This window comes from Pantherophis guttatus, chromosome 1, assembly GCF_059756535.1.
Source record: "Pantherophis guttatus breed Tessera chromosome 1, ASM5975653v1, whole genome shotgun sequence".
NCBI lineage: Eukaryota > Metazoa > Chordata > Lepidosauria > Squamata > Colubridae > Pantherophis > Pantherophis guttatus.
Window position 1 is genome coordinate 231,907,666 of NC_142063.1, and position 14,811 is coordinate 231,922,476.

Consider the following 14,811-nt stretch of genomic DNA (forward strand, 5'->3'; position numbering starts at 1 on the left):
GAAGGAGAATAAAAATAAAAGAGGTAGTGGGATGGCAGATGGAACAGTACTTCAGTAATTACACAGATTGAGAAAAGAAGATCAGACTGCCATACTGAAAGAAGGGGTCAGTAGAATACTATACTGCATAGATGATCTTCAATGAATTAGAAATGCCTATTAATAAGCTAAAGGGCAAAGGTAGAAAAGGCTAAGGCATGTTAAAGGTAAAATAAGCAAGCAGAGTGATTGCCCAGAATACAAATCATACTGTTTCCCCATAAACATGAAAGAATACCAGTGTTTTAGAACGTTCATTTTTAAATCATAAGCACATTTATACCATGCTGAACATTTGGACCGATTCTCCAAAACGGAATATTCCGATTTTTCATTCCAATATTCAGATATGTAAGAAATTCTAACTTTAATTTTACTTTTAATTAAAGTAAATTAATTACTTTAATTGTCAAATTAAATTGTGAGTTTCTATTCAAGCACTGCATCGCCTAAGGATCTCAGTATTGCAGGATCTTTAAATAGAGACACTGATCCTTACTGTTTGGTTCATATGTGGTCACATTACTGGGGGTGGGGGAACTGGAATTTCAAAACCAGGTTGCAAGTACATTTTGGGAGCATCATAACTTCAAACAGTCACTTAGTGACTAGTTACAAGTCAAGGACTTATGTTTATATAGGTTTTCTTTCTATTTTTACATAGTATATTTCTTGTTGTTTAGTTATATTGACCATCATGAGGCACTAAATTACTGGATTTATCCTGATTGAGAATATCAGATACAGATAGTCAAGTTATTATACTTTGGATCTTCTACTGAGAGTTTAATTCACGGAACTTCACACTTTAGATTATACTGTATATACCAGGGCTGTCAAACTCCCGGCCTGTGGGCCTGATGCAGGGGTGAAATGCTCCCGGTTCGGACCGGATTGCTGAATCCAGTAGGGATGGAGGCGGGTGGTTCGGAGAACCGGTAGCAAAAATCCCTGCCCCCCCGCCACATGCCCAGCTAAGCCACACAATCATCAGAGGCTATTTTTTTACTTTTAAAAGCATTTTTTCTACAACCTCTTCGGCCAAAAAATGCTTTTAAAAGTTAAAAAAAAAAAGCCTCTGATGATCGTACAGCTCAGCTGGGATCGTCAAAGTCTTTTAAAAGAAAAAAAAAAAACCCTTTTTTTCTTTTAAATGCCTCTGACGATCCCAGCTGAGTTGCCTGATCGTCAGAGGCTTTTTTAAAAAGCCTCTGCCGATCAGGCAACTCAGCTGGAATCGTCAGAGCCTTTTGAAAGCATTTTTTTTACAACCTCTTCACCTAAGAGGTTGTAGAAAAAATGGTTTTAAAAGTTAAAAAAAAATTGGCCGTGCCCCTCCAGTCACATTATCCCCCCCCCCATCAAGCCACGCCCACAGAACTGGTAGTAAATTTTAGATTTCACCACTGGCCTGATGTACCATGCGCTGGCCACGCCCATACCCAGATTAGTGAAGGGGGGAAAAGTCCCGATACGTCAAGTGACACCATTGTGACAACGTGAGTTTGACACCCCTAGTATACAGGGATTAGATCTAGGAGCTATCCAAGTGCTGATACTCGGCAGCTTCAGGAAGGGATGCCTAGAAGCTCTGAAAATGGGTTTATAGTCCAGTCCATCTTCCCTTAAGCTCTCAGAGCAGAAAGATACAGGTGTTCTATTATGTCATGTCCCCATGCACAGGGTTTTACATGACCCTGTCTCTCTGCTCTGAGAGTTTATGAACTTGCAGTTGCTAGAAGGACTGAAGTTTATTGTTCCACATTGCTATTAGCTTTCATTTGTTCAACTACTGTTGTTTTGTTCCTGCTGCTATTGTTGCTTGGGCACAGAACTGAAATTACATTATACTAGCATTAATTCTGGAATCACACTTGGCTGCAATAGGAGGACTAGTTCTACTCTCTCTATATATTTGTACACACGTGCTTAATATAATACAAAAGGGAACACAAGCTAAATATAGCTGGTATTATTATTTTTCCTTGAATAAGGACTGTTAGAAAAATACGGATTTTATATGTGTTTGTAAACAATATTTGCCATTATTTTTCCATAGAGAGAGCTGGGGAGTATTTGTTTGTTTATTTGTTTATCAATTTTGTATAGCCACCAATCAATCACCAAATAATTGTGACAAATTATGTTAAGATCTGCTGGAAAGGCCCATGTTTAAGTCTCAACTGTCATCTTTTAACCCCCAAGAAGAAAACCTGAGTTGTTGGTTCAGAGCGTGGGTGACACTCTTCCTCCCAATCTCTCATCTATTAGGAAATTTCTAAAGATGGGATATTTTGCTGACTTTTGTTAATTATTTTTAAATTTAAATTTTTTTTTTTTATTTTTTAAAGCTGTTAAGTTATCATGAATACTTACTTCAGCAGAAAGGCAAGGTAAAATGTATTAAATAAATAAACTAAGTATACTCATAGTTTTGAAGGTTTTTTGGATTCTCTACTGCAGTATTCCAAAGCAAATGGCTTGTGTGCTGACATCTAACATTTTGCTTTTAACCATTCGGAAACAAACAGCACTCACTTATAAAAAGCTAGAATCTCTGCTCAAACTTCTCACGTTTCTCTATAATGCCAAATCTTACATTATTTTTGTATTGCAAGAATTCCCATATGGAAACTGTTAATATATAATGCAATGGAAACTCACTGATCTATTGAGCTTGGTTAATGTAAAACAGAGGAGCATCATAATATTATCTGGTAATGGACAGCAGCAAAATAAGCATCAACTGTTTACATGTCTGAATTCCAAGAACTAATTTATCCAAACACAACATAAAGAAAATTGTATTAACAGTTACACATTTAATTAATAGAAAAACAAGTTTATTTACATTATTGATGAAAGCAGCATGTAAAAAACAATTGTAATAGCAAAAACATTGTTTAAATGACAGCACTCATACATAGATGCCAGAGATAATGAAAACTGTTTACATTAAAGAAAGCTGTGTGATTATAGTAATTATTAATAAATTTAACTGGAAATAAAATAAGCATTTAAATGATTAATTAATGAAGAATCATAATGAGAGGTAAGAAACTGTGGAACAGAACCCTACAAAGGGGCAATTAGCGTCTCCATGATTAATATAATTCCAGTTTGAGATTTCTAAGTAATTCTCTTAATAGCTTTACCCTTCTTACGTATCATAAACCTTATTAAGAGAATCCAGGATAGCCTTAGATAAATGTCTCCAAGCTATTCAAGATATTACCACAGAAATAAATTGGTTACAACATATTTTGGGCAGTTATAAAACAACAATAAAGTGATTTGTTAATAAATACCAAACACTAGAGTACAGGTAGTCCTTGACTATGGTTATTCATGGGTTTTTTTACCGGTATATGATTGAGCATACTAAAGAAATTTAGGGGCATAGTCTATGCATGTTTATTTTAAAAAGTAGGTCAATGAACTAAACAAATTAAAATCTCATCTCACATTTTATTCATCTTTTTTTCCTTTCTCAAAGCTTCTCCTGGTTGAAATTCATAAAGCTGAACTCAAACTTTATAAACGAAGAAGAAAACATAAACCATTTCTCTATTTTTACCTTAACATCTGTGAGAAATCACACATCCTTGCCCCTTTCTTTTTACCAATCCGTAAGGAAAGCAGAAATGAAGTGGACATAATTTTTTAGGTCTTAAATGGAAAAAGGAGCTGTAGTGCAATCACCAATGAATGGTCCATGCACCAAAAGTTGTCTCTCCAGCATTGAAAAAAAGGCTGTGAAAAAAATCTGGTCTGAAACTTTGGAGAGCTGTTGTTATTCACAGGGACTAGGAATAGGCAATCTGAGGTATTCTATAATTTTTGGATTACAACTCATGCTGGCTAGGGGTGACATGGTAATGAAAATATAAAAGATCTTAAAGGATACTAGGTTATCTATCCCTGACACAGACATTTCTGAGCTATCTAGATCAATTTCACGATTTCCTATAACAACCAATACTTATATACTTCTGGAAACAAATTGCTTAGCTCCCACATTCAAATGCGGGCTACAATTTAGTCTCTATAATAGGAACAGCACTTAGACTTATATATCGCTTCATAGTGCTTTACAGCCCGCTCTAAGCAGTTTACAGAGTGAGCATATTTCCCGCAACAATCTGGGTCCTCCTTTTACCAACCTCGGAAAGATGGAAGGCTGAGTCAACCTTGAGCCGGTCAGGATCGAACTCCAGGCTGTGGGCAGAGATCTGCCTGCAGTACTGCATTCTAACCACTGCACCACCAGGGTTCTTGGTATTCCCTAAGATGCAATTTTTTTGCCATTTACAAATGTTGCTATTACCTTTCCGAAGAAATTTCTCTTCCTCAAGCTGTGATTGCAACAAATACATTTTAATTTTCTTTTCCAAAATAATATCTATAACTTTTCTAAGCATCTGTTTCAGAATTCCATGGGGAATCCTGTCCCGTCTATTCTCTCAGCTGCATGATATACAATACATATGATATACATAATGATATACAATGCTCCACATTTTTATCTCACGGATATCCTTCTTCTTTTTTCCTTTTCAGTTCTAATGCGAATAGCTCTTATAGATCTGTCTGCGACATCTTTTGAGTAGCGAGTTTAAAAAACACTTACCTAAGGCAATTTCCCTAATTCAGTAAAAGGTAACATTAGAAAAAAAACAACAGGTACAAAACTGAAGTTCCAAGAATCCATCTACAGTGCCAACTAAGTGTAGGATTCTGATGAACAAGCTTTCTGCAGTATTTCCGCTTGGCATCATTTCCAAGAAGCAATGTGTGCATTAGTACATAAACCTCTAGGAATACTTATGCTCCAAATGTTAAGAGGGCTTTGCTTTGGTATCTTTAACACTTGTGCAGAATACAGGATGTTTCAATAGGAGCACCTTGCTCTTTTATGCTACAGGAGGTAGTAAAGTCTTATCTGCCAAAATTATTTCTTATATGGTAGCAGTCTTCTTTTGCCCAATATCCCAACTGTATGCTGAAAGACTAGCTACAATGTCCCTATGCAGTGGGTGACAAAGGCAACAATCTGTAAAAATAGAGGAGCAAGTATCTGTCCAGTAGCCCATAGATAAAACTGACCATTCTTAACTCCTTTGGCTGAAGCTTGGATATTTATGAAAGGTCATAAGAATTATATTTACAGTAGCCTTTCAATTAAGGAATCTATGTATTAGGCTCAGTCTACATTCTTCAAAACTTGAAAAGTAAAGCTACCTGCAGCATTCATATGGCTACAACACATACATCTTCAAACACATGTTCATGGATATCATTATTACTCAATCAGAGGTATACAATTGTAAATAAGGGAAGAAACTGGCAAAAATGAAAACGACCGAAACTAAGACAAGACACAATTTTTTTTAAAAAAAATGCTAGATATTTTCTCCCACCTTGCGAATTAATCAACATTCCCATTTTCTGTTCCTCCTAAAAGTAAGGAATGAACTGTAAACTAGGACCAAATGCGGTCATCTTGTTCATCTTTGCAAACGTGCTCCAATGCCAATTAAAGTTTGTAAAAGAAAGAACACGTATTGCTACTGAACAAATCCCCATTTTAAAATGAATGTTCAAAGGGTAACAATAATTTTGGAACTCTCTTAATGCAGGGGTGTCAAACTCAAGGCCCGGGGGCCTGATCCGGCCCACGGGATGCTTAGATCTGCCCGCGGGGCTGCCCTGGAAACAGCAAAGGACTGGCCCACAGTGCCTCTGCCAACAAAAAGGGAGCTTGGGAGGGCTGCATGCGGCCCACTTGAGCTCAATTTTCACAGGCAGAGGGTTGCAGGAGGCCATCGCAGCTGAAAGGGAACTCAGGAGCCCGTTTTTGCTGGCAGAGCGCGTGGGCTGCCACAGGCACATGAGTGACATTGAGCTGGCCACGCCTACCCTGGCAAAACTCACTCTGGCCCCCAAGGTCAAACACAACCCTGATGCAGCCCTCAATGTAATTGAGTTTGACACCCCTGCTCTAATGGCTTAAGTTCTTTTTGCTCTAATGGCTGAATTAAGTTCTTTTTAAATAGATGAATCTCACAGCTATTTATCTTTGAGGAAATATTTGGTCTTAACCGATAGTCCTCAACTTGCAACAGTTCATTTAGTGATCATTCAAAGTTACAACGGCACTGAAAAAAGTGACTTATGACCATTTTTCAAAATTATGACCTTTCCTGCCTCCCTATGATCATATCATCAATATTCAGATGCTCGGCATCTGGTTCATATTTATGATCATTGTTGTGTCCCAAGGTCATGTGATCCCCTTTTGCGACAAATCAATGGGGAGTGGCATTCTTTCTCCAGCTCCACAGATTTAATCAGGCCTTTTGCTGATTCTCTAACTTCAAAAACAAAGTTAATCTCATATATTATATGTCCCACATATTTCAATGGAATTGAAGCATGACCCTTAATGAGGAAATTGATCTTTAGCTAACTAGAACGCCATATTCAAGTTTCTAGTCAGCAACATTCACAAGTTGCATGTAATGCAGTTAATAGGAATGTTGTATGCAAAAGAAATGAGGCCTCAATTCAATTACTTGGCAAGAACAGTAAATAAATCAATACTGTTTAAGTTATTTTTACATCTAAGCAAGGTCTGGAATTTAGACACATAAATCTAAAGGGGGAAGAAAGCTATTCTCATTTCTGTCAATAACTCCAAAGGGGGAAAAAAACTTAGAATATAGAATCATTGGGTTGGAAAGGACCCAAAAGGTCTTCTAGTACAACCCCCAACTCAAAGCAGGAGACTTTATACCACCCCAATCAAATTGTTGTCCAATCTATTTTTGAAAACCTCCAGACAGAGACCCCACAACTCCAGAAGAAAATCTATTCCATTGATTAATTGTTTTCACTATAAGAAAATTTCTCCTTATGTTTAGATTGGATCCGTCTTTAACAACTTTGGGAATGGGAAATAACATTCCCATGAAATAACATGGGAAATAACATTTCTTGTCCTGCCCTCTGGTGCTTTGGAGAATAAGTCATTCTGTTCTTCTTTGTGCCAGCCCTTAAGTACTGAAAGATAGGCATCATGTTCCCCCCACTTCTAATCCTTATCTTCAATAGGCTGGAAATACCTAGCTCCCTGAACCATTTATTGTACGGTTTAGCATCCAGATCCTTTATCATCTTTGTTAGTATTTTAAACCAATTGGATAATGGATTATTACACTACTTGCATATTAGAATAAGGACATTTTCTTTAGCCCAAGAACTGCCTTGATTTCAAGAATGCACATCACAGGATGTATGCCAGCATGCTGACAATGGGATTCCCCACAGCTTCTATATTCCCCGCTCAACACAGAATGTTCTCTGTCTTTCCAAGCCAGCTTCACTTGCTAGCAAAGGGGAAACTACTTTCACTTATTAGGAGTCTTGGGTGTACCTAACAATGCCTTTCATGGAAGTAAAAATAAATGTCAGTATTTATGCCTTTCTAAAAAGATATCTAAAAAGACAGGGACATACAATGTGGCCATCTTGCTGAATCTAAACAGGTATTATTGTCTCACAAATGAAGGCAATAGGTGTCTAGTCAATGCCTGGTAAAAGATTATCTGAAAACCTCCGTGAATATCCTTTGAATTCCATGATGGGAGAAAGGCAGGATACATGAATTAAATTAAATAATACAGTGTCTTGCAGCATCCCCCAAATAAGTAAGAATACATGGACCTACAATGAACTCTACCAGGTACATTGGCAGTTTTGCATATCTGGCTAAATTATTATATAATTCTTGGTTTACTGCTTACCATGTTACATGAATCCAGACAATTGTCACTTATTCAAGTAACCATGGCTTTGTATATGCATGAACCCAATCACTGTTAAGGATCGCATCTGCGTATTTGATTAAGTGGAATGCTGTCCAAGGTATTTGATCTGTATTAAATTTGTTGTGGCTCCACATTACACCTGCCAAATTTAGCTAAAATTAATTGTTATCTTTTTCCTGCTGTCTCATCATCTTATAAATGATATAAAGCTTCAGTCAAGTAAACAAATATCATCTTCCTGAGTAACACAATTTCTATCAAATACTCTTGTTATCACAGTAAAGCTTTTTTATTGTTTGATTTTCAGCTACATTTAAGACAAACACTTGCAATGCAATCCTTTCAAAGCAAATGGAACAGAACAACATAGTCTGAATTTTTAAATTTTGACTGCTGGGCTTATTACATAGAGATATTTTATCTAATCTTCGAAAACAAGAGTAAAAATACATAATAAAGTAGATTCCAATTGTACACACCAACAACCTAAAGGATCAGAACAGTGGTTAGTATTTCAGATGATTTTAAATTTCTTTTAACAGTATCATACATATGAAAAAAAAAATCTGTAAGAACACAACATCAAATGGCTATTTTTTTAATTCGATTGATTAAAAAGATGAAAGGACAGGACTTTCACATTTTTCCTACGTTCCCCAAACAGGAACGCAAGGTCCTTCACTTTTGAAGAAGACTGTAGTAGTGCAAACAGTATTAAGAGACAAGCAATCCATTCCACTTCCTGTCTGTGAAGTATGGTGGCTAAATAAGTCTCAATGTTACAGTATCAACACTTACTGATTTAAAAACAAAAATAAATATTTCTTGAACAACCATTTGCTTTCCATAAACAAGCAACCTGAAGAAGTTATGCCACAGTGTACAGTTCATTTCAGTGCAAAAGTTACATTTCAGGACTTTCAGAATGAGATTAGCAGCTCTTTCAAGAAAAAATAATTGGGAGTTGGATACAGTACATGAAAAAATGCAGCCGTAACACATGAAAACCAAATAGTAACGCAGAAGAAAGTTATGTTTGCAAAGTCAGTAAAGTATTCAGTCTCAATTTCTTCCTGAACTCATCATTTTTAAGAACTGGATTTAAATAATAATACCATAAAGGCCTCATAAAAATCCAATCAAGTTTAATCTTTATTTCAGTTCAACAAAACCAGAATATAAATTTTTACTGTGTTTGTTGACATTCACTCCTTGACATTTCTTTCTTCTACCCATTTGCTGTAATCTCAGGCAGTATTTATATTTTAGGTCTCTTGAAATAAAGAAGATGGAATACTTTTCTTGATAGTATATAAATCTTATTTACTGTCTAACAAGGATTGGTGAAAGTGACTCACACTGTGAAAGCATCCTATGTATTTTTTTTCAAGGGGAAAAGGGAAGTAAAATTATAAACATCACTGTTGAGGTCCTACTTTTATAGGGAAAAAATGGCAAGGAATTCCATGAGAATGTAGAAAAGTATGAGGTAGCAAAGGTGAGTGCCCATTGTGCTTCCTTAATATGGCTGCTGGAATCAGGTAGGACAGGAGAATTAACTGTTGCTAAGATGGGTCGCATGAAGTTATCCCTGGTGCAGCTTCTCTAGATCTTGCAGTAGTTAAGATACAGAGAATTTTATTTTCTTCTTCCCTATTCCTCTCATTTGGGCAGCTTGGCCATACATTGAAGTCTTAATTTATACTTCTATTTTTATCACTGCAGAGAAGCATTAGACAGATTTTCTACTTAACCCAACACATGGGCAAAGGAAGCTATTACCAATCCTGACCCAGATCGCAAGGAAAGGAAAGCTCTCTAAAAGGATTCTAATCAAAACTTTTGCGATGCTTCTGGCCCGATGTGCCACCATTAATTTAATATCAAAGACAAAACCTGTTTCCGGGAGATCTCTCCTCCCCACCAAAAAAAAGAGTTGATAATCCATAGGGGACCTGCACCAGACTGTCCTATATAATAAAAGCTATTTTAGTAACGCTTTTAACTTGAATAGTAGGGGAGGTGTTGAGTTGGTAGTCTTTCTTTTAAGGATTATATAACATAGTAAGCATGAATTGTAATAAGGTTTTGAACACAGTTTGTTCAAAGCAGTGAATATTGTATAAGAGTCACTTCTTCGCATCTGTGCTTTAGGCAGATGACGAAGAAACTTTGCAGCTTTCTCAGTTACTGAAACTGGGTCCTGTCCTGCCTTATTGTCTTAGTGGCATTAATAATGTAGAGGAACCACTTATTCAATCTGTTTGTCAAAGCATTTCAGGAAAGGATGGGATGGGACATGTGAGAGGAGATGAATGAAGAGTAAGGATAAGGGAAATTAAAACCGTAGATGAGTTTTTGTACTAGAAAGCATCAAGGAAAAGAGAGTATATTCCTTTAGGAACTGAATATATAAAAGATTTCAAAATCTGCTTATGAAATCTGTGTTAAGGGAAAATTGCCTTGCGTTATAGAGAAAAAGTCCTTTTCAGGGGGAAAAGGTTCATTTAATAAGAATTATTACACTCACGGTTTGTTCAGTGTCCACATAAGGAATAAACATTTTTTTTTTCTTTTGGAAAGCAAATTATGTAAGCAAGCTTTGAAAGGAAGATTTTCAACTGAAACAACTGAACAAAAGAATAGCTGATAATGAGTTATTTAAAAATATGATGAGAGGGAGGGAGGGAGGGAAGGAAGAAAACATGGATAAAGAAAAAATAAGCTTGCAAGCTTTGGCACTTGATTCTACAGGCCACCATGCACGCACTCACACAAACATATGCACGCAGAATAGTTTGGCTTTTGGGAGGGGTGATACTGGCAGGTTGTTAAACAAAAAAGAAGGCACATCTGTACAAAAAAAAGATGAGTTGCTCTTCTCATGCTGAGTTTTGTCTATATTTGATTGCTTCCCCAACATTCCTTCAGCCCATTTATTATAAGCAAGTGAAGGAATGGTTATCATAAGACTATCAGTACTAGTTCTTCCAGATCTCTGATCCATATAACTACTAAGCATCATGCGCAATTCATTTATAATCTACTCTGCATAGTCTTTAATTTAGCAAGCTAGCAGTTAAAAAGGAGGGAAACATGGCAAAGCACTTTCAAACACAGATGTCTGAGAGGCAAAGATCTCCTAGCAGAAGAGATGGGATGAGAGTCACTTAGTTCAAGTACAGTACAGTCACGTTGGATCGGGTGTCTCCACAAAAGTTGTCCAAAACCTTTCCAGTTCCTACCACAATGGCTCTACAAAGGCAAAATCCAGGATCAACTCTCATTTTAAGGCCAAAAAGACTTCTTCAGCAACATTAGTGGGAGCAGATGCAGCATATTTTTAAACCCAGGCTCAGAAGGAGGCTGCTTTGTAGTTACCTCTACCCTGAATGAGAACCTTTGCTAACTGGCATGGCTCTCCTCTCTACTGAATTCCAATTTTGCCATTAAAAGATACTGTTTTCTGGAGAGACAGTAGCATGGTAAGAATAATCACCTACCTGAAGAACCAGTCACACAAAATGCATTCATTCAAGCCTCCGACACCAGAGGCTTTATATTTAACTGCACTTATCATTCAACTTGTGCATCGGAACCGTATCAATTTATGAAATGCTTGTTTGAAGTCTTCATTGGACATAGTGTAGATGATAGGGTTGATCAGAGAGTTAAGATATCCCAGCCACGTGAAAAAGTCAAAGATGGCCATGTGGAACCAGCAAGCATCTTTACAAATGGGCAACACTAAACTAATGATAAAGAAGGGTAGCCAGCACACAATGAAGGCTCCTAAAATAACCCCTAAAGTCTTGGTTGCTTTCCGCTCTCTGGCAGCCATCAACTTCTTTTTTTCCAGGAAAGCATCCGATACCTTCACTTTGACCTGGTTTGTATATACAGGAGACCCCATTTCACTGGATGCTTCCGAGACCTTGCAATTTATAGAAGTGACAGAGGATGTTGACCCTGGGGAATCTGTTATTAAGTGAGCCCGAGTTAATCTTTTGCCGGTGTTCTTTGGCGTCTGTTTCAAAATCCGAGATCTGGCCTCCACGTAGATCCTTCCATAAAGGATCAGCAGCAGCAAGGTAGGAAAATAGAACGCCCCCACTGTGGAATAGATGGTATACAAGATGTGGTCTGAATTCACCACACAGTTAGACATCTCTTCAGCTTTAGACTGCTGCCAGAAGAAAGGAGGGATTGAGATGGAGATCGAGAAGACCCACACCAGGGCGATCATGCCCGCTGCTCTCTTGGGAGTCCTTTTAGTCGAATACTCAACTGCGTCTGTGATGGCCCAGTATCTGTCCAGGGCAATCACACACAAATGGAGAATGGAAGCAGTGCAACAAGTGATGTCTGAAGAGAGCCAAATGTCACACACAATCTGGCCCAGGGTCCATTTCCCAGTCACAGTGTACATTGTGCTGATAGGCATGACCAGGAGGGATACCAGAAGGTCAGTGACAGCCAAGGAAGCTATGAGATAATTGGCCGGGGTGTGGAGCTTACGACTCTGGTAGACAGTGACAATCACAAAACCGTTGGACAATATTGTGGCCAAAGTGATGAGAGCCAAGATGACGGTGAGAACAACCTTCCAGGAGAACGGGGTGCCATCTTGGTAGATGGAACTTTCTTCAGGACTGCAATTCCTGGTCTGGTCGGAGTCATTGGCGTGGAAGGCGTTTAGGCCTGGGGTGGCTTGGCACAGCCTAGCTTGATCCATGCCTCCAAAGTTGCCGGGGACTCGGGCGAGGAGCGGAGCGCCGCCAGGCTCAGCAATCCGAGGAGGGCAGCGCCCTCCCCTCTTCACGCCACACCTCGAGAGAATCCCGCACGGGGAACGAGGGCACGCGAGCCGCCTGGTCGGCGGGGACGGCAAGAGGGAGCACGTGCGCGCGGCTCTTCCAATAGAGGCGCCTCCCGCTCGCCGGGCGGACCATGGCTCGCCCCAACGCCAACGCCGCCGCCGCCGCGCTCTTCTCCCTCTTCTTTGCTAAAAGCCAAGCCGACGCCTCAGCACGTGCCGGCCGCCAAGCGAGGACGTCTCCGCCAGCGGCAGCCGGTTCGGTGGTGGCGACGAAGGGACATCGCGGAGGTCCGAAGTTCGACGCGACGGATAAGGCAGCGGCGGCGGCCGGGAGAGTTTTTCTTTCGTGAAGCGGAGGTGGCGCTTTACGATCCCCCTGGGCGAGACGGAGCAGCGAAGGGACCGGGAGAGGGCTAGCAGGCGTGGTTTGCCACCGTTGTTGACCGGGCGTGACTGGACGCCTTCTCTCTCGCAGAGGCACGGGACGCGCAATTGTCCCCCAGGGCGCCACTTCCACAACTTTTGCAGAAGCGGGCGGGCGGCTGGAAGGTAGGCAGCGCAGCGAACTCTCGATGTGAGGGTCTCTCTCCCAGGGCAGAGCTCAAGTCCGGCAGATGCAGACTTCTCCGGCAGAGACGGCCGGCGCCTCAGCAACCGAAGGCGCGCGGTCCCTGCCTCTCCTCTGCTCCCTCTTTCTCTCTCTTTACAGATGTATGTATGTATATATATATATATATATATACTGGCCCGCCCGCTCAGACTCCGCTCCGCTCTGCGCGAGCTTAACAAGGCAACTCGTGGTCTTTTCTCCCAGAGCTCCGGCTCCCGGCCCCTCGCCACCGCCCCGCCTCAGTCTGCCCCGAGAGGATTCCGCCGGGTCCTAACACCGACCCCTCATTTGCGCGCCCCCCCCCGCACAACCCGTTACGAGCCTTGAGAAATGTATCCTTTCGCCAAACCTCGCTGACTTGTCAACGGGGATTCTGGATTGAGTTGAGCCGAGCTTGTGATCCCTTTCAAATGTAATAATAACTACAACAGCAATATAGCGACACTGACGGCAACTCAAAACTGTGGCTTAAAACGGAAAGACGCGAACTGAAAAAATACCAACCGAAACCAAGTCAAGAGAAGTGGCGAAAAAAAAACATCAAATCCCCCCCAAATTCGAATTCGCTGCTTCTACATGATGTACGGGCGTCTAAATCGATGGTAGTTTTGCGGCTCTAATGGACTTCGCTAAACCTTCATATTTTAGACGCAAGAATATGCGTCTACCACCACGGCTGAGAGAGATCCGACCAAGAGGGTTTTCTCGACTCCCGCGTCTGGTTTTGGAACGCCTCTTTCTGCCCTTTACTAGAAATAGGAAATGGGACTGGAGAGTTTTCTTACTCTCTTATGCAGCTTTATCCCGCGTTCTTAATTTTCCTTTCCACCTAACCTAAGTATCATTATGGTGCCCTTTTGCTCTGATTTTCGACTTTGGCTGCAATCTTAAAGGGACACTTTCCTGGGAGGAAACTTTGGGGAAGCCAGCGGGGTTTACTTCGGAAATTTGTATAGAATGGCACCAATTTCTCCAATCGGTGGAAACAGGTCCCCCCCCCCCAAAAAAAAAAAAATCGGCGAAATCTTTACTCGGAAATTGATCTCTTCTTGATTTGTGACTTTTTCGGGGGGGCGGAGGGGGGAGAATTCTGGGAAAGACGAATCGGTTTTCTCCTACTTGAAACCGCTTCGTCCTTTCGCAGCATTTCACCGCGCAGGATTCAGGCTCCGGCTGACTGCAAATACAGGCGCCTGGCTTCCTGCACCAGCGCCTCCCCAGACGCGCCTTAAGAGATCCGCAGCCCTGCGCAAAGATGCTCACTACAGGTTCTACAGTGGGATTTGGTCTTCCAAGTAAGCAATGGGGCGCCTATAGCGGATCAGTGGGGCCTCCGAGACGCCTAAGGAAAGCCCAACAAAGCTTGTAGAAGTTGCTCAGCCACAGGGCTCAGGGCTAGACGGCGCTCCCCTTCCTTCTCAAGAGGGGAGGAAATCCGAGAGTTTAGAGGGTCTTAATGCTAAGCAAACCTGCTTATTGGGATCTGCCTGCCTCTTGTGTTTAAAATCTCAATC

At 40.5% G+C, this 14,811-nt stretch overlaps 1 protein-coding gene across 1 annotated transcript; it reads right to left on the minus strand.

The window, feature by feature from the left end:
* Positions 1-8,135: 8,135 nt before the first annotated feature.
* Positions 8,136-13,891, minus strand: HTR1B (5-hydroxytryptamine receptor 1B). Its single transcript, XM_034431865.3, has one exon. The coding sequence runs from the start codon at positions 12,601-12,603 to the stop codon at positions 11,449-11,451; it is 1,155 nt and encodes a 384-aa protein (XP_034287756.1). The 5' UTR covers positions 12,604-13,891; the 3' UTR covers positions 8,136-11,448.
* Positions 13,892-14,811: the final 920 nt, after the last annotated feature.